Source organism: Chiloscyllium plagiosum, unplaced genomic scaffold (assembly GCF_037043375.1).
Source record: "Chiloscyllium plagiosum isolate Xiang-an unplaced genomic scaffold, Cpla_swu_hap1 HiC_scaffold_2, whole genome shotgun sequence".
In the NCBI taxonomy this organism is placed as follows: domain Eukaryota; kingdom Metazoa; phylum Chordata; class Chondrichthyes; order Orectolobiformes; family Hemiscylliidae; genus Chiloscyllium; species Chiloscyllium plagiosum.
Window position 1 is genome coordinate 81,946,694 of NW_028270140.1, and position 26,468 is coordinate 81,973,161.

The window sequence follows — 26,468 nt, forward strand, 5'->3', positions numbered from 1 at the left end:
GCTTCTTACAATGGCGTCTCCTCCACATTGCAGAAATCAAATGCAGATTGAGCACTGCTTTTGAACATCTGTGTTCATTCCACAAGCGTGACTTTGAGCATCAAGTCACTTGCCATTTTTATATTCTGTCTAATTCTCACTATGACTAAAATGTCCTTGAACTCCCACATTGACCTAGTGAAGCTCATTGAGAGTCTTGAGGAACTGCGCCTCATTGTTTTCATTAGGCGCTTCCAGAGTTAACAGTAATTGTAATAACTTCAGATTATAATCAGTTAATTTTTTAAACATTTTTTGAAAAAGAGAGCAGATCCTGGTAATGATTCTAATTTTGTCATTTATAATTTGGCTATCCATCTTTTTTTTCTTTTTATACCCATTTTAATCTCCTTTTACGCCTTTTTGACATTTAAATCAGTCCTACCTTCCACCCTATCACAGACCTTCCCTTTTGTTCTTTCCTCCCCTGTTCCTCCCCGCCTCTGTACATGATTTAAAAGCTGTTACATCGCTAACTTCTTCCAGTTCTGACGAAAGGTCATCGACCTGAAACGTTAACTTTGTTTCTCTCTCCACAGATCCTGCCTGACCTGCTGAGTATTTCCAGCATTTTCTGTTTTTATTTCAGATTTCCAGCATCCGCAGTATTTTGCTTTTGTTGTAGTATAATGGGCCTAGAAGACAATTGAAAATTACCCTTGTTTTTAAGTTCCACATAAATGGGTTTGCTATCTATTGTCAAACTACATCTTCAAGGACTGGAAGATATTACAGAAATATCAGAAAAGAGACGGCAACATTATTGGATTCTTTTGATGGAACATTTCAATTTACAAAAATAATCCTTTAGCAACTGTAGTTCAAGAAAACACAGCAAAATACATGACATGAAGGTGCACATACTTTGTTTCATCCATAACTTCCACTTCCGCTGGGGCTGTGATTGGAGCATTGGAGTGTCCAGCTGTGGGGTCATCTGTATTCAGTTCTCCATTCGTTGAACTAACCACCTGAAAAGCAAGTAAAAGCACCTGGAATTATGAAAATTATACAGTTATTTAATCGAACATTTTTCTAAAATGAGCTGCATTTTAAGCTTCACTTCCAAGTGCCAACAGTTAGTATCTAATAATAGTTAATATCTGGATGGTCAATTAGCTGGACGGCTGGTTTGCGAAGCAGAGTTGATGCCAGCAACGTGGGTTCAATTCCTGTACCGGCTGAGGTTACCATGAAGGACTCTCCTTCTCAACCTTTCCTCTCTCGGGAGGCATGGTGATCCTCAGGTTAAGCTCACCATCAGTTGTGTCTGTCAAGAGAGAAGTCCTTTGATCCAGTCGGAATATAGTGACTTTTCTTGGAGTTAATACCTGACAAGTAATATATCTCTTAAAACACAATAATTTAAAAATAAACTGCAATTGCTGATTTTTAATTTGGTGTCAACTTTGTTCTTCTCTTCACTTTCTTAATTCATCTGCTCCGCCGGTAAGAGGAACAAGAATATTGAACCTACTTAAGATTTAGTAGCACAACTGATTTTAAACAAAGAGGACCACCACCTTTTGGTATAAAAGGTAAGGTAATTACTCTAACATCTACACAACTGTATGCTTCTCTCAAGGCTGTTGATGAACGTGCTTAACCAGTCACTTCCCGTTTGTTATGTCGCTGGAGACTGATCCTGTTATGACAAAGTCGAAATCTTCATTGCCTGACTGAATGGAAATCAAGTGGTCCATTTTTTTTTAAAAGCAAAATCTTTTAATAGTCCAAAATTGAGTTGGAAGGGATTTTAAACTTGTCAGCATCGTACAGCAACACTGCAAGAATTGAAAACTAAAAAGCCCAAGAAAACAAGAATGTTAACCATTAGGATTTTATCTTTCCAGCACTGATTTTCAATAAATGCCATCTTAGTTGTCAGAATTTGCATTTAAGCTGTTAAATTCACATTTATTGAAAGTCTATTAAATAAAAACATCTTAATAAAAGAATAAACAGGTTTATATCTGACAGCTCCTCAAATCAAAATTTGTCTAAAGTCATTCAAAGGAAAGACCAGGCCACTACAATCACAATGGCTTTAAACTTAGTTACTTTAAATAGTGTCAAAGATAGTGTAAATTGCCCAAATTCTTAGCACCATATTAACCATTCGTGATTACTTGAAGTTAAAAGTATTGTAATGTATCATAACCTTTCCATTAGTTATCCGAAGTGAAATTCCATTCTCTGTCAAGCTAACACAAAGGTCTTATTTATACATGTAATCTTGTACAATGCACAGTGCCCTCCCACCCTAAACATACAATTTATTTACATTGTTTTATCAGACATGTAAGGGAACGTAGAGGAGGAAAGACAAAGTACTCTTCTCTGCTAATTTATTATTAAGTAAGTCAACTACTCCCAATTACCTTTATAAAATAGAATAGATGTTCAAACTTCAGTAAGCAATTATGTGTATAAAAAGTTCTACAAAAAAACCCCCAAGCCATTATGAGAGCAAGTGACCATAAAAATGCTCAGCTTTCAAGTTAGAAATCTGTTTTGATGTAACTAGACATCAAATTATCTTCTATAAACTTCAACATAAAACATATTTAAATTACTGCAAGAAGAGAAAGTAGAAGATAGCAAGAAGTTCAAAGCGCTTGCAAGCTTAACATCAGGGATATATTCAGCTTTACTTCCAAAATCTCATCTCATCACTATTTCAGAGACATGGTTACAAGACGACCAAGGTTAGGAAATAAATGCTCAAAGATACACAATATTTCAAATAGAGAGACAGTACAAAATGAGAGGTAATCCTGATAATTAATGATGACACACAGACAGCAGTAAGAAACTACCTTGGCTCAGAAAATCACATAGTTGAATTAGTAAGGATGGAGATGAGGAAGAGAAAGGTTGAGAAAACACTGGTGGAAGTTGCTTGTAGGCCACTAATAGTAGCGATACCATTGGATAGAGCATGAAACAAGAAATCAATTGGGCTTGTACCAAAGGCAATGTAATTGTTGTGGGTGACAATCCGAGCAAATATGTATCACTCAAACAACCCCAGAAGCAATAATGGTCTAACAATCTGTTTATACTTATGGAATCTTGAATGTGAACTGGTTGCCGAGTTTCTTGTCAGATGAGAACTACATTTTAGAAGTAGTACACAGACTGTAAAACTCCTGTGAACCCTTTTATCCGATAACACAATTCCTAAGTGTCTGCTAGCTTCCTTCTGTGACAAAAAAGCTCTATCATTTCTTTTATGGAACTGAACAATTTATATCAAATTAGCCTCTTCTTGACAGTTATTTGGTATGGAACCGGTTGGTGTTAACTGTTCCTAATCATCCTTGAGAAGGTAAAAAGTGTTGATTTCCAAATTCCTCTCAAGGAGAAGCAATGGCTTAGTCATATCTTCATTAGACTATTAATCCAGAGACCCAGATAATGTTCTGGGGAGCACCAAAAGAACTGTGAATGCTGCGAATCAGAAATAAAAACAGAAGTTACTGGCAGCATTGGTGAAGAGAAATCAAAGTTCACATTTCGGATTAACCAGAAGTTCTGAGGAAGGGTCACCAGGCCGGAAACATTAACTTTGATGTCTCTTCACAAATACTGCCAGATCTGGTGAGCTTTTCCAGCAATTTGTTTTTGTAACATTCTGGGCACCTGTTTCAAATCCCACCATGGCAGATGGTAGAACTTGAATTCAATAAGGCATCCGGAATTGATGGTCTAATGATGATCACAAAACCACTGTCAATTGTCCATCTGATTTACTAATGTCCTTTAGGGAAGGAAATCTGTCATCCTTGCCTAGTCTAGTTTACATGTGACTCCAAACCCACAGCAATGTGGTTGACGCTTAACTGCCTCTAGGATGGACAGTAAATGCCAGCCTAGTCAGAGACACCCACCTCCCATGAGTGAATAAAATAAATTCCAAAATGTAAAGTAGGGAAGAACAGCAACAAAACAGCAAGTGTCGACTGAGATGGCAAGCAACAGTTTGTTGCTATTTAGTTAGTTTCTATTTTGGAGTAAGGGAACATAGAAGAATAATTCTAAACTCTCCATACGACTTCCTCTATCCAATACCTCAACATAAAATCCCACATGAAGGCGACAAATGCAGATTCATCTCACCTGTAAATATATCAATGAAACCTGAATGCAAGTTTGGTCAAATTCAACGTCACCTCCAAGAAGCATGGTCACAAATCAAGAACACTTGAATGGAGAATATGGTGACCAGAATCAAAAATAAAATTGAACATTCTCATAACACTGGGACTGGGTTAAAAATCATGTAGGGGGCCTATAAAGGGAACCTTCTTTCGACCTTGAAATGGAAAATTGTCTATTCCAAAACAATAACAAAAAAATCTGAAGGACATCATATACGATCAAATAGAAAAAGACTGTCTTGTCAAAATTAAATCATTAAATATACAGTTCTGTAACTTTGTGGAAGAACAGGACATTGGTTAGGCCACTATTAGAATACTGCATGCAATTCTGGTCTCAATGCTATAAGAAGGATGTTGTGAAAGTTGAAAGGGTTCAGAAAAGATTTGCAAAAGATTTGCCAGGGTTGGAGGGTTTGAACTGTAAAGAGAGACTGAATAGACTGGAGCTATTTTCTCTGGACAGTCGGAGGCTGAGAGGTGATCTTATGAAGGTTTATTCAATCATGAAGTGCACAGATGGGGTAAATAGACAAGGTCTTTTCCCCAGGGTGGGAGAATCTAAAGCTGGAGGGCATAGGTTTAAGGTGAGAGGGGAAAGATTTAAAAGGGACCTATAGAGCAACTTTTCACGCAGAGGGTGGTGCGTCTTTGGAATGAGTTGCCAGAGGAAGTGGTGGAGGATAGTACAATTACAACATTTAAAATACATTTGAGTGGGTATATGAATAGGAAGGGTTTAAAGGGTTATGGGCCAAATGCTGGCAAATGCGACTACATTTATTTAGGATATCTAGTCAGCATGGACCCGAAGGGTCTGTTTCTGTGCTGTATATCTCCATGACTCTAATTGAAATATTCGATGTGAAATAATTAGCACAGAAGTAAACTTTCAACACACAAAAAGGTTTTGTTCTATCGGAATATGGATATGCTTGTGAGCTTCATTCTCACTCCTACTGAGGAAGATCCAGTTACCAGGGTAAAGAAAGAAAGAAGCAACAAATGAAGACAGTGATATTTTCTAATCACAGGCAATGCAGTCAGAATTTAATTTGATTGGCAATAGAATTAAAACAGCCTTTACAAAGATAAGTGCTAGAGTAATTGTCGTCTTAAGCGGTAATCAATAGCGATTTATCAGTTTTTAACTTAAAACCTTGTCCCTTGCACTGGTAAATTCATCACAGCACACAACCTTATCTTATTTATTCCTCTATTTTTCTGAAAAACCATGAAAAATATTTCCATCGGAATTTAGTGGAAAAGGGCACATCACATGGGAAATCACTAAAGACCACTGGCAAGCTAAGAGACATTGTGTAGTCTGTATTTCAATCATGATTCATTGAAAAGAGCCACAAGGTGTCATTTACAATCAAAATCATCAAAAAAAAAGTTAAGGCTGAGCCAAGAAAGGAGATAAAATGAGGAAAGGGAAATAGTAAGGGAGGACCCAGACAGCGGAAGGCATGGTTACAAGTTCCCCAAAGCTTCAGGCATCCATTTTTCACCATTACCTTTAATATTTCTTCTTGGCCTCAGCCATCTTAACTTACGTAACCTCCTCCAGCCTACAACCACATCCCATAGACCTAGTGTCATATTCCCACCAAACATCACCCATAATTGACAGCCATGCCAGGATCCAAACTCTGGAATTACCTGCTTGAAGTCCCTTCATCACGCCACTTTTCTCTCTTCGTACAAGGTGACTCTTTTAAGAGTCCACCTCTTCTATCAAATGTGTGCTCAACCTTTTACTTATTTCCTTTGGTTCGGTTTCATATTTATTTCTGGCACTATAAAATAACATCCTTTTTATGATAGAGATACCTATTGAAGGTAAGTTGTAATTGTTGATGAATTAATTCAAGTGGATTAACCAGCCTTTACAAAAGGAACAGATATTGAACCATTAAAACTTGCATTAACTGGCATTTAAATTTGCTAATATTCAAGGGTAAACTCAGTATTTCACCATGGTAAGCAATGGGATATATTAAAAATCTACAGATCACACAGGAAATAATATCTTCCACAGCTAAACAGTCAACAGCATTACATTTTAAAGCAACGGATGCCCACCCTTCACATTTCTCTGATGCAATAACATAAAAATGGTAGTGAACAGGGAAGAAAGTAAAGCAATTTTATATTGCCACTGTTGTTTTGACACTCCATACCTAACAGATGCAATATGAAGGACATACATGCATTCATTAATCATTCCACTAACATTCATGCTCCAGTGACATTCAACACCAGCTCAGAAGAAATTATCCAGCAACATCACATGCACCTGGGAATTAATATTGGACACAGTGGATCAGAAGTTTAAGTGCTGAGGCAATAACAATTATTTTCTACCCATACATATCATTAGTATGCAAACTAGTGTGGTAAAATATATTAGATAACTGAAGTACAAACATTTTAATTATTGTGTATGTAATTATAGATAGCTGTAACTATCAAGTCTGTCATGATAGATATATGTACACATGCTAATACATATGTACATAGCATTGCATTGCATTACACACCTTAACATACACATTTAATATATATAAAAATAAAATGCTCTTCATCTTCCCTCTAATCCTTGCTAATTGCCCTAAATCTGGGTCCTGTAGTTAATGACAATCATTCCAGTGAAAACAGTTTCTCCTCATTCATCCTGTCAAAGCTGTAACAAGAAAATCACACAGGAACATTGGAATTAGGTGTGGGTGTAGGCAATTCAGTCCTTTGAGCATCCTCCACCATTTAACATGATCATGGCTGATCTTTTCATAGTCTCAACTCCACTTTCCTGCCTGTTCCCATATTCCTTTCTCCTGCCTTTCATCAGAAACATATTCCTTTCTTTCTTGAATCTGTTAATTGATTTTGCCTCCACTGCATCCTGAGGCAGGGAGTTCCACAGATTCACAACCCTCAGAGAAGTAGTTTCTCCTCATCTCAGATTTGAACCTACCTCCTCTCATTCTAGATCTATGACATCTTTTCCTAGACTGTCCCATAAAGGGGAACACCTGCTCAACATCCACCTAATCAATCCCCTTTAGCATTTGAAATACTTCAATCAAATGCTCCATCCGCATTCTTCTGAACTCCAACAAGTACAAGCCCATGCTATTCAACCGTCATGATAGCCCTTTCATCCCTGGAATCAACCTGGTGAACCTTCTCCAGTGTCACCACATCATTCCTCAAGTAAGGAAACTAAAACTGGACACAATACTCTACATCTGATTTCACCAACACCTTATGTCATTGTAACAATAGTTTTTTTTATTTTTATAATCCAGTCCTTTTGCAACAAATGCCAAGATTCCATTTGCTTTTCTTATTTCTGTATATGCTGCACCTGCATACTCACTTTTTGCGAATCATGTACAAAGTTGGCCAGATCCCCTTGAACTGACGCGCTTTGAATCTGCTTCCCATTTAAAAGATAAATTGCCCTTTTATTTTTTGGCCAAAATGGATAACCTTGCACTTATCTACATTAAACTCCATCTGTCAGATTCTGGGCCATTGTCCTAGCCTATCAACATCCATCTGTAAACTTTATCTCATCACAGCCTACTTTCTCACCTATTTTAGTATCATCCTTAAATTTTGCTATGTTACATTCTGTCCGTTTGCAGATTATTTATATACATCATAAATTGTTGAGGTCTGAGAACTGAACACACAGGCGCCCCACTAGTTACAATTTGCCACCCAGAGAAGGGCCCATTTATCTGACCCTCTGTTTTCTGTTAGTCAACCAATGTTCCATCCAAACCAATGCTCTACCCTTAATACTCTGGGATCTAACCTTTTGGATCAATCTTTTATGCAGCATCTTGTCAAATGCCTTCTGGAAGTCCATATATACCACATCCACCAGATCCCCAGTATTCATCTTACTGGTTACATTCACAAAGAACTCCAGCAAGTTTGTCAAGCATGACTTGCCCTTCATGAAACCATCCTGGCAGTAGTGAATTGACCTTTTTTTTCCTAAATGTTCAGTTAGCTCTTCCTTTATGACTGACTCCTCACTACAGAGGTCAAACTAACTGGTCTACAGTTTCCTACTTTTTGCCTCTCCCCTTTTTGAGCAAGGGTGTCACATTAACATGTTTTCAGTCCAATGGCTCCTTTCCAGAATCCAGGGAATTTTGGACCATCATAACAAATGCATCCAAAATCTCAGCTGCCACTTCCTTTAATAACCTTGGGTTCAGGCCATCAGGTCCCAGGGACTTATCTGCCTTTAATCCCTAGTTATCTGCCTTTAATCCCTGTATACTTAATACCTTCTCCCTAGTTATAGTAATTCATCAAGTTCATTTGTAGCAGTTGCAGTTTTTGGGAAGAAATCATTATCTTCCACTGTGAAGAGAGAGTCAAAATATTGGATTAGTCATGATTTAGAGATGCCGGTGTTGGACTGGGGTGTACAAAGTTAAAAATCACACAACACCAGGTTAAAGTCCAACAGGTTTAATTGGAAGCACACTAGCTTTCGGAGCAACGCTCCTTCATCAAGTGGTAGATTAAACCAATTAAACCTGTTGGACTATAACCTGGTGTTGTTTTAGTGCCTTTGCCATTTCTGAATTCCCCATTATTACCTCGCCATGTTTGTCCTCTAAAGGGCCAACATTTACTTTCACTATTCTCTTCCTTTTAAATACTTATAGAAGCTTTTGAATATCAGGGCTTATGTTGTCTGCTCATTTCCTTTCATAGTTAATCCTTTAATTTGTTTCTAGTATCCTTTGATGTTAAAAGCTCTCCCAATTTTCCAGAATGCCAAAACTTTTGCAGTATGACATGCCCTAGTTTTTGCCTTTATGTCATCCTTGACTTCGCTTTTAAGCATGGATACTTTAATTGAGAGATATTTAGTATCTCCCTAAGCACTTACCATTGATCTTCAACTGTTCTGCTCTTTAATATTTTTGCCCAGTCCACTCGGGCCAACGCCTTCCTCAGGCCGGATTAATACCTTTCCCCAACATTAAAACTCTTGCATACAAACTCTGTCTTCACTGTTTCAATCTGAATTTGAAACTCTAACTATTAAACTATTTATCAATCTTTCCTCATTACATAACACCAAATCTAAAAAAGCCAGTTCTCTGGTTGGCTTCACGACATGTTCCTCTGTGAAACAGTCCCTTATAACTCTATGAACCTTTCCTCGAGGCTACCTTTGCCAAGTTGACAAATCCAAATCAATATATATGTTAAAATCACCCATAATTATCATTGTGACCTTCTCACAAGCCCTCATTATTTCTTGGTTTATTCTATGCCCTACTTCGGAAGTATTATGCGAGGCCTGTACATTACTCCTACCAATGGCTTTCTTCACTTGTTTTTTATTTCCACCCAGACCGATTCAACATTTTGACCTCTTGTGTAAACATAATTTCTTAATACAGCTTTGATGTCATCCTTAATTAATGAAGCAACTCCACCTCCTGCTCATTTTGTCTATCCTTTCAAAATACTGAGTGAACTCGGGCATTTTCCTCCCAATCTTGATCCTTCTGTAACCATGTTTCAGTAATCCTCACCAAGTTGTACCCATTTGTTTCTATTTGTGCTGTCAGCTCATCAACTTTATTCCAAATATTGTACACATTTATGGAGAAGGTTTTTAAATAAATACTAGATTTATCTTTTACTTTTAATATTTACCTGTGCACTGTGCTTTCCACGATCTGCGTCCTTGTTTGCTAATCCCTGATTACACTGAGCCTCATCGCTATCATTTACTCCAACTTGCAAATCATATTTTGATTTTTTATGATTAATTCCCTCGCCATGTCATTGTACTGGCCCTGCCTATTATTCTATTAACCTATAGCTTCTGCCTAATTCTGACCTGCTGTTTTGGCTCCCATTCTCCTGCCTTATTAGTTTAAATCCACCTGAGTGACATTCGTAAATCTCCCCACCAGGATGTTGATGCCCCTCCAGTTAAGATGCAACCCATCCTTTTTGGTCAGGTCCCAACTGCCTTGAAAGAGACAGTCATAGAGATAAACAGCATGGAAACAGACCCTTCGGTTCAACAAGTCCACACCGACCATGTTCCCAAACTAACCTAGTCACAGTTGCCTGCATTTGGCCAATATCCTTTCCTATTCATGTACTAAACCAAATGTCTTTTAAATCTTGTAACTGTACCTGCATCCATCAGTTTCTCTGGTGGTTTATTTTACAAATGAATGACCCCATGTGTAAAAGCATCGCCCCCTCATGTCCTTTTCAAAACTTTCTCCTCTCGCCTTCAAAATATGCCCCCTAATATTGAACTCCCTCATTCTGGGGAAAAGAACTTTGCTATTCACTTTATTTATTTGCTCATGGATTTTATAAATCTCTATAAGATCACCCCTCAATCGTCTAAATTCCAGTGAAAAAGGCCCAACCTATCCAATCTTTGCTTATAACTCATACCCTCCATTCCTGCCAACATTCTGGTAAATCTTTTCTAAACCATCTCCAATTTAATAATATCCTTCATTTAGCAGGGCAACCAGAACTGCACACAGTACTCCAGAAGAGGCCTTACCAACGTTCTATACAACCTTAACATGGTATCCCAACTCTTATACTCAAAAGGTCTGAGAAATGAAGGCAAGCGTGCTAAACACCTTTTTAAACACCCTATTTATATGTGAAGGAAACTTCAAAGAAGTATGTACGTGAACTACCATATATCTCTCTATTCTACAATACTAGTGGCACAGTGACTCAGTGGTTAGCACTGCTGCCTCACAGCGCCAAGGACCCGGTTCCGGCCTCAGACGATTGTCTGTGTGGAGTTTGCACATCCTCCCCGTGTCTGCTCGAGTTTCCTCCAGGTGTTCCGGTTTCCTCCCACAGTCCAAAGATATGCAGGTTAGGTGAATTGGCTATGCTAAATTGTCCATAGTGTTCAGGAATGTATAGGTTATTTGCATTAGTCAGGGGAAATGTAAAGTAATAGGGTTGGGGAATGGGTCTGGACAGATAACCTTCAGAGGGTTGGTGTGGACTTGTTGGGCCAAATGGCCTGTTTCCACACTGTAGGGATTCTATAAGTCTATCACCCAGGACCCTGCCATTAATTCACTAAGTACTGTCCTTGTTTGCTTTCCCAAAATGCAATACCTCACATTTATCTAAATTAAACTCCATCTGCCACTCCTCAGCCCATTCACCCAATCGATCAAAATTGTTATGTAATCTTATCCTAATGACCCAAAAGTCTGAAACCCTCCCTCCTGCACCAGCTCTTTAACCTCATGTTAAGCTGTATTATCTTCCTCTTCCTTGCCTCACAATCACATGGCACAGCGAGTAATCCAAAGATTACAACCCTGGAGGTCCTGCCATTCAACTTACAGTCCAGTTCCCTGAACTCTTCTTGCAGGACCTAATCACTCTTCCTTCCTCTGTCATTGGTACCAATGTGAAACTCAACCTCTGGCTATTCATCCTCTCCATTCAGTATGTCCTGAGCATGTTCGGAGGCATCCTTGACACTGGCACCAGTGAGGCCACCCATCAGCCTGGAGTCTCATTTATGGCTGCAGAAACACCTGTCTGTGCTCTAATTATGGAATACCTGATTACCACTGCTTGCCTGCACTTTGAACTACACTGGTGTACAACAGAGCCAGTTGCCATACCACTATTCTGGACACTGCCATTGTTATCTCCCGGTAGGCTGTCCTCCGAACAGTACTTAAAATGGTATACCTGTTTGAGAGGAGGACTGCCACAGGAGAATCGTGCACTGACTGACAGCTCCTTGCAACCATCACTCCTTTATCTGTATCAACATTGGGTGAGGCCAGCTCCCTGAAACTCCTGTTGTCTATGACCCTTTCGGCCTCCTGGGCATGTTCCTAATTGTGTCCATTGAATGCTTCAGTTGATCCAAGCAATCCATTAAGAGCTGCAGCTGTACACACTTCCTGTGAACGAAGCCAACCGGGACAGTTTAACTTTCCTGGAGTTGCCATGTCACAGATAGAGTTGACCACAATTTAACTTTCTAGATACTGTTTAATTAAGAAGAGTATCTCATCTGGTCTGAGCTTTATTCTCTCCACACAATCATAATTTCTCAGCTCTGGAATTGAATGCTCCAAGCAAAAGGGTCACAAATGTCTCCCAGACAGGACAGTAAATTAGATGACAGGTTTATACAGGGAGGTTTCAACAGAAGTGTGAAAAGGGAGACTGTTACTGAAAATTTAGACAAGTGCATGGCAATGTGGAGAGGTAAGATTTTGGAAAATTCCAAGTTTTCTTTCTGTTTCTGATATTGCTACCATATAATCAACATTATCACAGAATCATAGAAGTGTTACAGAAGTGATACAGAAGGAGGGCATTCATCCCATCATATCTGCATTGGCTCTCCAAACGAGAAACATGACAGTTCCATTCTCCTGTCTTTGCCCCATAGCCTGCACTTTGTTTCTATATGAGCTTAGGGTGGCAACTCCTTGTTATGTGCCAGTTCATGGCCTTCACAATAGGTATGGCATCTCAACTTCTTGAAGTCATCCAGCATGAGGAGATACCTTTCCATTCTATTTCAGATCACAGTTAAATATTTTGCACCATGCAACCTCTGCTTTATTTCTGACATCTTGAATTCTGTCAAAAGCATGGCTTTCCAAAATCTGAGGCCCAATCATCAGTCAGGTTGCAAGACATTTGGGATTTTGTGCTCTGAGCTGAAAATGTGTTGCTGGAAAAGCGCAGCAGGTCAGGCAGCATCCAAGGAGCAGGAGAATCGACGTTTCGGGCATGAGCCCTTCTTCAGCCTGAAGAAGGGCTTATGCCCGAAACGTCGATTCTCCTGCTTCTTGGATGCTGCCTGACCTGCTGCGCTTTTCCAGCAACACATTTTCAGCTCTGATCTCCAGCATCTGCAGTCCTCACTTTCTCCTATTTTGAGCTCTGAGGCAACAATGACTGCTACGGAGCTTGGATTGATTTCTGACAGTTCTGAGGCCCAACTGCTTTAAAAAAAATTATGAAAAGTTTGTCTTTTTCTTTCCAACTCCTCCAACTAGTGGTCAATGCCAAAGCAACATAAACCCTACCCTGCTTATTAAGATAAATGCAACTTGTTACCCTTCTGTAAATCTGTGCAATTTAGTCTCACTTTGAGATTTGGACATACAGCCATATACTCATTAAAAATTCAATGAGCCATAATACTTTGTATCGGAGATAAGGAAAAACACTGACTCCAGACTGAATTGATATAACAAATTCTACCGAGCTCACTTGCATAAAATCTTGATTGATGAAAATTTGTGGGAATGCATGTTAAATGTCCTGTACACACAGAAATCGAAATGTACATTTTATGTAGCTAGGAATCATTGATAAATATAAAAAGATAACTTTTAAGTGCTAATTATGCACAAGTCCAATTTACAATTTAGATTTTACAATATCTCAAATTATACTTGAGATTGTTGTATAAAGTGATTGCACAAACTGTCTGAAGCTCATCTCCAAATCTCACTCAGCAGGTTTCTCGATACCCCAAGTTTTCATTGCAGGGTCACATGAAGTCTTGGGTGTTGAAATAGGATTATAATTGGTTAAACAGTAGGAAGCACTGGTCTATAGCATATGTGCAAAATGATAGTTGTCAACTGGATAATTAGAACTGAACCTAACTACATCATTGGAATCCTCCAATTCATCTAGTTTAATAACATTCAAAATTAAATTCTCTTTCCATAGTATTATAAAAACAAATCAATGCCAAATTAATAATATCTGGTGCGGTACATTTGAGCAGGTTACATTGGTTAAAAGAGACTGTAAACATCTCTAAACACCCTGATGTATGATTATTTCAGAGACACATATCTTCACATAAATTTAAACAGACAAATTAACACTGCTGTTATGACCTTTACAGAGACAGGGTTAAAAAGCTTTTTAGACTGGTTGAACAAAGGTCCATTTTGTAACTTTTGATTTTTAAATGCCAGGACGAAGCAAGTAAGGTTATTAGGGCTTTTTGAAAGGCATCAACATTATACATGCTACGTACAAATAAACAGATATCTACAGAAAAATCTTTTGGTGCAAGTATAGAAGGATGCAACATTCCTCGTCATACAAACATGCAGAAGGAGAGGGAAAGAAGCAGAAGAAGCAGGAAATACCTGTACAGAACCACCATGTCTGTCAGCTGCCAGGTGAGCTCTCAAGTGATGGGGATTGGTCTGCTGAGTGTCCCAAGCTCCCCTGTGGTCTGCTGACTGCAGATTTTATATTTTATAAAGCATGCATGGAACAGGAAGGAAAAAAAATCCCAACAACTCATTAAAAACCATGCTGTGGGAAGATTAAAACAAACTTAAAACACTTAAAGCTTTACAAAAAAACTCCACAAAAATTAAAATCAGACAAGTTAAGAATGATGCATAACTAGTGTAATACTAACATTCACGCACTGGGAACTCATAACGATTTTTAATAATCTCATTTTTTTATTATAATACCTGTACTTAAAATCCTAGTCATTTGACTGATTGGTCAAATCCTAATATTAGTTCTCATTAAAACTAGTTTTTACAGCTGGTGACACTTCAAGACTTAGGGAAGTTATCACAGACATCCAATTAGAATTTGACAGCACCTTCCAAACTCACAACCACTACCACCGGAAGGATGAAGGCAGCAGATACACAGGAACACCACGATCTGCAAGTTCCCCTCCAAGTTACTCACCATCTTGAGCTGGAAATATATATCACTGTTCCTTCAGTGTTTGATCAAAATCCTGGAACAACCCCCTAACAACATTGTGGATCTACCTACAGCTCACCACCATCTTCTCAACAGCAACTAAGAACAGGCAATAAATGCTGGCCCAGACTGCAATGCTCATATCTCACTGGTGAATAAAACAAAACAGAATTGGGCTTCATTGTGCGACCTCCCCAACTCTTTAAAAGGCTATATAAACTTTGTGATATCTAACTTCTCAGCATCTGCAATTTTACTGTATAGGTTATTAAGCTATAACACTCTTACTGTATAACATTCTTCAGTGGTTGCTCAATGGATTTAAACAATATATGTGCCTTTTCATAATACAAACCCTTTCAGACCTTCAGATACCAAAATTCATTATATTACTATCCTGTCGACAACTGACACTCAACATATCAAAAGGAAGTGACAGGTAAATTACCTGTCATGGCTGAAGAGGCATAATTAGAATTCACTGAAATGTAACAGGTACTTTCAGAGGAAATCTTATCAGTAGTATTAAATCAAAGTAGGTTGTGTGGGTGTAAAGAGGACTGGTTGGTAAAGAACTGAAAATAATGACTCACGAGATATTTTACATTTGTCAAGACACATCAATCCTGCACTCGGAAATTCCACTAGGTGGTAAGGAATTGTGCACTTAATTACGGTAAAGCATATTAACTATGCCCTTCCAGGCTTGAAACCCATCAACAGGATTCCAGACATGTTATGGCAAATTGACCATCACGGATGAAGTAAGTGACAAACCTAAACACAGCTTTTAAATGTTCATTGTTTGTTTATGTAATATTCAGACTTTTTGTGGCACTGACGTTATCAGTAATTATGAATTTACATTGATAGTATGAAAGTCAAATTTGAAAAAGATAAAAAATTTCATACTGGAAATGACAGAATCAATGTTGTTAGACTCAAAGACCCCAGTTTGCAATTGTAGAATTCAAATTGCAGCTATCAATTCCTTTCAACACAGATAAGCAATATATTTGACAATGTAGAACTGCTTGCATTGCCATAGAGTCATACAGTACAGAAACAGACCCTTCCATCCAACCAATCCATGCCGAACATAATCCCAAACTGAACTCGTCCCACCTGCCTGCTCCTGGCCCCTATACCACCAAACCTTTCCTATTCATGTACTTATCCAAATGTCTTTTAAATTGTACTCACATCTAACACTTCTTCCGGAAGTTCACTCCACTTATGAACCACCCTCTGCATAAAAATAAATGCCCCACATATCTTTTTTAAACCTCTCTTCTCTCACCTTAAAAATGTGTCCCCTAGTCTTGAAATCCTCCAGCCAAGGGAAAAGATGCTTACCACTGACTCTAGCACAACCCCTCAATATTTTATAAATTTCAATGACGTCGCCTCTCAAACTCTTGACACTCCACTTAAAAAACACCCACTAGGCGGAAGTGGGTACTGCAGATGGTGGAGATCAGTCAAGATTAGACTGCGAGAATATTGCGAGGTATGAAGGTTTGATTTATAAAGAGAGGCTGGGTAGGTTGGGTCTTTTTTAAAAATCAAGATTAGAATGGCGCTGGAAAAGCACAGCAGGTCAGGCAGCATCCGAGGAGCAGGAAATATCGACGTTTCGGGCAAAAGTCTTTCATCAGGAATTCCTGATGAAGGGCTTTTGCCCAAAACGTTGATTCGCCCTGTTCCTCGGATGCTGCCTGACCTGCTGTGCTTTTCCAGCGCCACTCTAATCTTGACTTAAAAAAAGACCCAACCCACCCAGCCTCTCTTTATAAATCAAACCTTCATACCTCGCAATATCCTGGCAAATCTCTTCTGAACCCTCTCTAGCTTAATATCCTTCCTATAATTGGGCTCCCAGAACTGAATGCAGAATTCCAGAAGAGGCCTCACCAATGTCCTGTACAACCTCAACATGACTTCCCAACTCCTATATTCAAAGGACTGAGCAATGAAGGCAAATGTGCCAAATGCCTATCTAACCACAGTCACAAGTGTGTAGCTGGAAAAGCACAACAGATCAGAGGAGCAGAAAAATCGACATTTTGGGCATAAGCCCTTCATCAGGATTCCTGATGAAGGGCTGATGCTTGAAATGTCGATTCTTCTGCTCCTCGGATACTGCCTGACCTGCTGTGCTTTTCCAACAACACATCTTTACTCTGATCTCCAGCATCTGCAGTCCTCACTTTCTCCTAGCCTTTTTAACCATTCTGTCTATATGTGATGCAAACTTCCAAAGAATTGCATATCTGAATCCCCTAGGTCCATCCTGTTCTACAATACTACCCAAAGCCCTACCATTAATTGTATAAGCTGTATCTTTGTTTGTTGTACCAAAATGCAATGCCATTAAAAAAACATACACAGTGCAAGGACTGACTTGATATTATGAAGTCAGTAGTGACTTATTACTAATACATGGCATGCAAATATGAAAGGCAAGGGTTAAACTCAATCTGCTCCCAATGATAACAGGGAGAGAAAACAAAATGCAAAAAGACAAACCAGTTAACTACCTAGCATGCAATGGTAAAACTGCATTGCCAAGCAAGCTGAAAAAGCAGACATGGTAGCAATATAAGTAAAAATGGTAAGAATATAAAGAAATCGTCAATAGATATTAAGATGCCCACAATGCCACAAATAAATGTTTAAAAAAAACACCAAAATCAAGGTCCTATCAAATACAAGCATGACTTAATTGATTTAGTTTACAGAGCATATGTCAGTTTGGAGTGGTTGCTGCATTAACCTATCCAAGAATACAGCCACTAAATATCATTAAGTAACTTATAATGTCAAGTGTTTAGGATTATTTCAGCAGAGATCCATACATAAAAATTATTGAGCCAGCCGAAAGTTAAAAAAAATCAAATTTAATTCCTAAAATTAAGAATGGCCCAGAATTTGTGGCACTTTTGATAGTGAGCGGCTGGAGTTCATTAATATTACTCTAAATCTGACTGCATCTTCAAAGTTCAGCACAAGCACAGATTAAAACAGAAATCCTGAAGTTGTTTTTTTCTCCAATCATGCTGCACTGTGGAAACCCACAACTCACAAACTGGCAACCAGTGAAACGATTGGCAAGGACTTCCCCATATTTATTTGCAAATCATTGTGGGAAACATCAGAAGTTACACTACGTTCAATACAATATAACTGAGCTTTTAATAGCAGGCTGAGTAGTCATACCACTGAACTTTTTTCCTGGTGGACTGCCACCTTGCTGTAGTGGACAAGCTTGAGTATTCCACTGATCCCAACAGTGATGTCGTCAGGAGTTCTGAACTCCCAGCAGGGCAACCCATGATGATAAGATTAGAGGGGAAGAACCAGACAAAGCACAGTCCAAATCATGTCCTCATTGGCAATCCAGGTGGAAGATGTTCATCTGATCTCAATAGCTGTGATAGCGAATGACATCTGCAGTGGAAGGAGGATCCCCAGTTGTCATAGGAACTGGATCTACCTTTTGTCACGGTCCATGTGTCTGCTGATGTGCAATAGCATTCCCACATTATAAGATGTCACATAAATGGTATCTACCGAGATGATTTCAACACCCCCACAGACACAATACAAGTCTTGCAACAATAGATGAGAAGTGATGGGTATAAATTTGAGAGATTGGGAAGTCCCTTGCTGCAGACCAGCACATAGGTGATGGAGTTTGACTTGGTCATTCTGTTTTTGGAATGAGTTTCAACAAGTTTCCTCATGTCTGAGCAGCCCTAATCAGGATTCACTCTGCTCACCTCGTATGGGAAGGGGCTAGAAAAAGTGTCCTAAATATAGCCTGTTTCATCACCAACCTGGCTAGAAAACTGCATCCAGTGGCCTCATCTACCTGCCGTCTGAAAACCATTCGGAAACTCAATCTCGAAACATTGTACATACAAATCCTCACAGATAATGAGCAAAACAATCCTTCGGAATGAAGAACTGGCCCATGAGTTCAGGCACTTGAACATTGAGTCTCCTGAAGGACAGCAATTCCCAAGAGCAAGCGAAGGGCAGCTGAGGGAAGACAATGGTGGTTACATATTCTTCTGGAGTGGAAATCCTGAGGAACAACCCAGGACTTATGGAATTAGATTTGCTATCTAGAACAAACTTGTTCACCAACTCAGAGTTCCCTGTTGGCATCAACAATTGCTTCATGACTCTCCATTAACAACATGTCAAGAATCAGCAGGCAACAATCATGAGTGCCAATGCTCCAACTCTTGTTGCCACAAATTACTCTTTAAAAAAAAAGGTTTCTACTCCGCCTTGGCCACCATACTCAGCAACATTGCTAAGGAAGATAAAATCATCATCCTTGGGTGTTTCAATGCCAAGGCTGGGAAGGATGCTCAACCCGGAAAGGAAAGAGTTGGGAATGGCAACACCAAAATCACCTACTTACCAAATATGCAGAACACTAACTGGTCAACACACTATTGCGCCAAAAAGACAAATCCAAGACTTTTTGGAGATATCCATGATCAAGGCACGTGTTCAACTATGACACTGTTCAATCCCAGGACCAAAAGGATGTCCTCGTTACCAAAGTAATGACCAGTGCAGACAAGTGCTAGACAGACCACTGGCTGATCTCCTCCTCAATAACTATCAAATGCCATGAGAAGAAGCTGAATATGGAAAAAAAACTTCAATATTGAGCTGCCTTAAGACTTAAACAGATTGATGAACTTCCATCGATATCATCATCATAATCTCCAAAGAGTTCATTTCAATTGAGTGGAAATCTCGAAAGTGCTGGACAGCCATCAACTCAAGTGCGGAGAAACCATCAGCTACAAGACCAGGAAACTGATTCAATGAGAATGATTACATCATTCAAGATCTTACAGATAAGAGGAAAGCTCTCCATGCCTAGTAAAATCACACCACCAGTGAGGCAAAGAAGAGTACGCCTCAAACAGCAAGGGTGGGAGTTACGAAGAAGAATGGGTGAAATGAAGACCTTTGGTGAACTGAGAAAGATAAGGAGCTGCAACTCCTTGTTGACAAGTATAGCGCCCAGAGTTTCTTCAGTGCCACAAGGCGATATATGGACCCAACACACTTGGCCTCAAACCAGTGCAGAGTAATGAAGGCATCTTTTTGACAGAGAAAACAGAGAGCACTTCAAAGAACTCCTAAACCACAATACAATCATCAATATAGAAAACCCCCAATTCCCTATCAAAGATAATCTAGAACTCCCAAGTGGTGCGATAGAAATTGAAGATGTCGTAAGACGTATGAAGAACAGAAAAGGTGCAGGAGCAAACAGGGTTCTAGGGGAGATTTCCAAACTTGAAGGAGCAGAGCTTAGGCATCATCTCCATCAACTGTTCCTGAAAATTCGGGACAAAGAAGAAATCCTTGCCAATCTTAGGGATGCTGCCATTGCTGCCATTAAACAAGAAGACAAAGTGGACTGTGGGAATCACTGAGGAAACTCCTTACTCTGCATCGCCAGGAAGCCCATCCTCCAAATCCCCATTAAGTACATTCTCCCAGTTTCTGCGGAAATCCTTCCTGAAAGCCAGTGTCTCTCCAATCAAGCCATGGAATGAACTTTCACTGCTCAGCAACTCCAGGAAAATGCCAGGATCGAAAGCAACCTCTCTATGTGGCCTTCATTGATCTGGCAACACCTTTGACTTAGTTAATCAGGAAGTGTTATTGAAGGTCCTGTCAAAGCTGGCCATCCAATGATATTCATCAACATCCTCCACAAAAAGAAATCTACAACAGTCCTCATTGACAGCAATATGACAGAATCCTTTGAGATTAAGCAAGGATGTGTCATCACCCTTACTCTTTTATTTATCTTCACTGTGACCTTTCTTCATCTTGTCAATACCAAGCTTTCCAGTGGTGTGGACATTTTTCTCCATTCTGTAGACAGTTTTTCAACTTCAACAGTTAAAATCCAAGCAGTAAACACACTGACCTCACTTGAGGAACTTCAGAATGTGAATGACAGTGACATCTCTGCCCAATCAGAAGAGAATCTTCATGCCTTAACGCCTTTGAGAAAACATAACACAGAACTGGCTTCCGCCTCAACCTCAAGACAACACAAATCCTTTTCCAACCTGTCCAAGGTCATGTTCTGGTACATTCTTCCATTAAGATCAAGAGAACATGAAGCATTTTTCTAACGAAGGGGGCTATGTCACATCTAAGGCTGATATCAATGAGAAGATTCAATATCACATCCATTCTGTGAGCACAGCCTTCGGACACCAACAGATGAAACTCTTGGATGAGTCTGACATCTATGTTGATACCAAGATCCAAGATAAGGCAGTCATCCTTCCGAATCATCTACATGGCTCCGAAACTTGGACTACTGCACATACTAACATCAACATCCTTGAAGCAGCTAACTGCACCAGCATTGAGACCACTATTATCCAAAAGCAACTCCTCTGGACCAGCCACATGCTAAGGATGTCTGAGTTCTGACAACCAAAGCAAATCATCTTTGCCCAGCTCACAGGAGGCACTCTAACCATAGGAGAATAAAGCAAGTGTTTCAAAGGCTCTCTGAAGGCTTCCCTCAAGAAATACAACATAGATGTCAACGCTTGGGGATCCTTGTTCAGAAGAAATAGACTTAGATGAAACTGCTGCAGTAAGGGACATAAGTCTTTGAAAACACCCATTCGTAAGAGGTATTATGGAAAAGGAAAGGGAGAAAGAAATGACAATGAATTCAATACCAAGGATCACCTCCATCTCCTGCAAACACCCTGTGAAATGTGTAAGTGGAGGTGTAGCTCTATATTTGGGTTTAATCAGCCACTCAAGGACCTACAGAACCCATAACCAGTAATAGAGAACTTCCTAAATGAACAATCATATTCACTAGTGAGTGATTGTTACTGCTACTGATGACTGCTGAACTCATTTGACACTGAGAAAATAATTTTTAAGTTTGCAACAGTGTTGCTAAATATCACCACCATGACTGATTACTAGATTTCTGGAATAAATTAGAGAAGTTCACTCATGACATTCCACCCTCTTTCCTAACCCTGTGTGTTCGTCTCCACTTTTGTTCCACACCATGTAAAATCCTTCAGAAGTGATTTTGCAATTTGTATTTTTCATTTCTTGGTTTGCTGTGAGAATACTTGAATCAGATTGGCTGCTTGGACATGTTGGTACCCTCACTGCAGTTTAATGCTAGGAATCCTCATTAAACTGTACCGTAATCAATTACACATTGAGAGAGTTAATGTTCTTGGCACAGAGACTGCTCGATCTCCCACAGCAATCAAACTACTCTGATGGCAATCATTTGCAGCTGACTGCAAATTACAAGCCAATGTCTCATATTCCCACTTGCTAAACTACACTATCCTCACATATTTGTTTCATGTAGCATAGAATATCAGACAGCAGTCACATCAGATTCTGCAGACCAAGGCAAAATTACAAAGCCTGGCCCCAATTTCAACTTTTCAACTACTGTCCATAAGTCTCTCTATTCTGTAGCTAGGCCGTGATCTGTTGACTGAATCACCGCCGAATGTACAATACCAAATTAGATGGATTTGGAATTCTGCTTCACATAGTTCTAGCAATTCTTTAAACACAAGAAGATGGAAGCATAAACACAAAACAAATTAGGCATTCTGGCCTCTGATCCACTTTTGCCATTTGTTAAGATTATGGTTGATCTGATTGTGGTCTAAACTCCACATTCCCAAACAGCACAATATCAAGAGATTCCCTCGTTAATCAAGAATCTACCTGCCTTTGCCTTTAAACTCCTCAATGCTTCCATTGCTCTCCAGGGAAGACAGTTACAAATAAAGGAAATTCCACTAAAAACCATGAGTCCTACTTCTGGTCCAGAATGGAAAACATCCTTTCAGCATCCAACTTGCCTAGTCCTCTCAGGATTTTATATGTTTCAATAAGAATGCCTCTTACTCTTCTAAATTTCAATAGATACCAGTCTGACATGTTGAACCATTTCCTGTAAGAGAACTTCCTCCCCATTTCGGGTATCAGTCAAGAGAGCCTTTTCAGGATTGCTTTTAATGCATTTATATCCTTTCCTAAATAAGGAAGTAAAAACTATACACAGTACATGTTTGTGGTCTCAACAATGCAATGGAAAACTGTAGCAAATCATGGCTACTTTTTTATGCCATTCCCCTTGTAATAAATGACAATGTTCCATCTGCCTTCCTGATGTACAGTACAATCCTATACCCATAAACTAACTAACTGTGTGGTTCATTTACTGGGACACACAGATCCTATTGTACCGCAGAATCCTGCGTTCTCTGAAGACTTTTCAATTCAGAGTAATGTCTTTTTTCTTGCTTATAGTCACCTACACTCGATTCTATTTGATCTTTTGATAAGTTCTCAGAATAAGTTCTATCAGACAGTGAAAACCACCCTTGGCACCACCCATGACTGGATTGCTACTTCAGCAACATTGCAAAGTCTAATATCTGACCCTCAAACAAATGTGTGGTCTCAACAGGACAGGAGTGTTGCAACATACATCAATAGATTGCTACCAATGTGCTTTAATATTATTGTTCATTTTATTAGTGTTCAAAGGTACCACAGTCACTTAGCCCCTGCTTTTTAACTAATCAGGCTTGTTAAACTCCGGCACGAGACTGATTAATGTAACTTTTTATTAGCTAGTTTCAGTTCACGGTTACTGCTTTTTGCTGTGAACATGAGTTTCCATTATTGAAAGAAAAAAAGGTATTGTCACAGCAGCTTCTGATTAATGCAAGAGAATACTTATCTGCCTAGCCTTTAATAATATTGGTAGATTAAAAGCTACATAAACAAATTAGAATTCCAGTAATGCTTTATTTTCTCCCCATAATCACTACAGTATTTTGTTCATCACTGTTTCTTTAAAAACACAGTCTGATTTAACAGGTAGAATTGTTGCTATTTTTGAAGGGAATTAACAACTGAAGTGAAAAAGTTGAAATGTTATGAATATTATTTGGGGATTTTTGATATAACCATATAAATATGTGATGATTTTTCATTAACACATGGTTCTCTCACACACACGCGCGCGCTCTATCTCTGCATCATGCTAAAATATCTGCTTTGTGAAGAAATTGAAAAGCTCACATTGCTCTTTCAGACTTCTTCCTTCTACTTGCAGAAACCTCCTAAGCATTTCTTTCTAAATAATTAAAACTCAGTGTTCAATTAATTAAATGTCAGAATAACTCACTAAATCTGCCCTTGGCTCAAAACATCAAGTGTCAAGATTTTCTCATTTAATTAAAAAAATTTGGGAGAGCTTATTCACCAAAATGTAATACAGCAAACATGGCACAGATACTCAAACACTTCAAATCCTGAAATTTCATCCAGATGACATTGATTCTTTCATTTGGATCCAGCTGAATATATAACCACACAAATAATAACACATGTAACACTACAAAGTTATTAAAAGATGGTGAATTTTAAAAGGATTTTAGTAAATCACAAATTAACTCTTACATTCTGCAAACACCTCCAAAAGATTGATCATACATTGACCTATCTGCCTTGGAAGCAGAGGTTTGACTCTGTTCCCAAGTTTAAGAGTCTCAATCAAATAGCAAACTCAAGTAATGTTAAAGATCACACAACACCAGGTTATGGTCCAACAGATTTATTTGGAAGCACTAGCTTTCGGAGTGATGCTCCTTCATCAGGTGGTTGTGGAGTATAAGATCATAAGACACAGAATTTATAGCAAAAACGTATAGTGTGATGTAACTGAAATGATGTATTGAAAAAGACTTGGATTGTTTGTTAAGGTGTGAGGTGCCCTGTGTGAGTCTGTCTGTGCCACAATGGTCAGACCGATTCTAATCTAAAAAATGGAGTTACAGAAGCTTACATGGATTCATACAGTTTTTGAGCAAAGTAAAATGTAATTCTGCAAGTACAAATTCAGCCCACAAACTTTAGTGTGTGTGTGTGTGTGTGTGTGTGTGTGTGTGTGTGTGTGTGTGGAGCATGGAGGGGGGAGGGGTTTATGAATGTCTGTGAGAGTGTGTGTATGTGTGAGAGTGTGATTGTAAAGGGGTACAAGTCTGTGAGAGGGTGTGTGTGAGTATATGAGACAGGTTCTGTGAGAGTGTATGGGTCTGTGGGAGAGTGTATCTGGAGGAGTGTGTGTGCTTGTAGGAGTGTGTCTGTCTGTCTGTGTGTCTGTCTGTATGTCTGTCTGTCTATGTGTTGGTATAGTGCAATGGGGTCACCTGTAGTGTGATATGAACCCAACATCCGGGACATTTGACCTCGGACCTTCGGGTGACCGTCCTCTAAGGCAGACTTCGGGACTGGCAACAGAAAAGTAGCCAAGCAGAGGCTGATAGCCAAGTTTGGTACCCATGGGGATGGCCTCAACCGGGAACTTGGGTTCATGTCGCACTACAGGTGACCCCATTGCACTATACACACGCAGACCCTCTCTCATATGCTCCCACTTACACTCCCACACTCACAAACCACCCTCTCACAGACTTTATACCCCTTTACACTCACACACATATACACACTCTCTCACAGACATTCATAACCCACCCCCCACCCACACACACACACATACACACACAAGTTTGAGGGGCAGGGCAGCTCACACCTTAAATGCATTATCTGGGCCGAATTGTTAAATTTCACTTGAGAATGTAACTTAGAAAAAAGTTATGCGATTTGCATATGAAAGAACTGAAATCAATATGGTAATTCTAAAAGATGAGAGACTTAACAAACAATCCAGGTCTTTTACAATAAATAATTTCAGTTACATCATATTGTAAATTTTTGCTATAAATTCTGTGTCTTATGATCTTATACTCCACAACCACCTGATGAAGGAGCAGCACTCCGAAAGCTAGTGCTTCCAAATAAATCTGTTGGACTATAACCTGGTGTTGTGTGATTTTTACCTTTGTACACACCAGTCCAACACCGGCATCTCCAACTCAAGTAATGTGCTCATGTCATTTATTGCTCATCATATAGCTGATAACCAAACTTTGTTCCAAACTGTCAATGGATAGAAAATTACTCCCAAAATTCAGCTCAAGGATGATAAAGTTGTAAATTATGGTCTTTTAAAAATGAACCCCACTCCCACACGTTTGATGGTTCGCATTGCCCATAATGGGCTTTGCATGTCTAATTGGCTGGGTGAGAAAGAGAAAAAAAACACAAGGGCTGGCTTTTAGGGCTCTTGTGGCATAGTGGTGGTGTCATCTCCCTGGGCTAGGAGACCTGGATTAAAGTCCTACTGCTTCCAGAGGTGTGTAATAATATCTCCGAACTAGCTCATTAGGGGAAAAAAAGGACAAAAAAAAGATTAAGAATGCCAGCTTTCATGGCTCTTGTGGCAGCAGTCATGTCCCCACCTCCGAAACAGGAGGCCTGGGATCAAGCCCACTAGCTTGA

The 26,468-nt window shown here is 39.3% G+C and overlaps 1 protein-coding gene across 10 annotated transcripts in view; it reads right to left on the reverse strand.

Moving 5' to 3' along the window:
• The window catches only part of LOC122560750 (casein kinase I), a 239,730-nt gene that overhangs the window by 15,298 nt on the left and 197,964 nt on the right, over window positions 1–26,468 (reverse strand). For 7 of the 10 annotated variants that reach the window (XM_087998098.1, XM_087998103.1, XM_087998100.1 and 4 more), the window contains 2 exons: window positions 14,408–14,503; window positions 904–1,010 (listed from right to left, as the gene is read on the reverse strand). In XM_087998098.1, the coding sequence (XP_087854224.1) occupies window positions 904–1,010; window positions 14,408–14,503 (203 nt within the window). The remainder of the gene's footprint in view (window positions 1–903; window positions 1,011–14,407; window positions 14,504–26,468) is intronic. The other 3 variants (XM_087998108.1, XM_087998107.1, XM_087998110.1) reach the window with 1 other exon arrangement.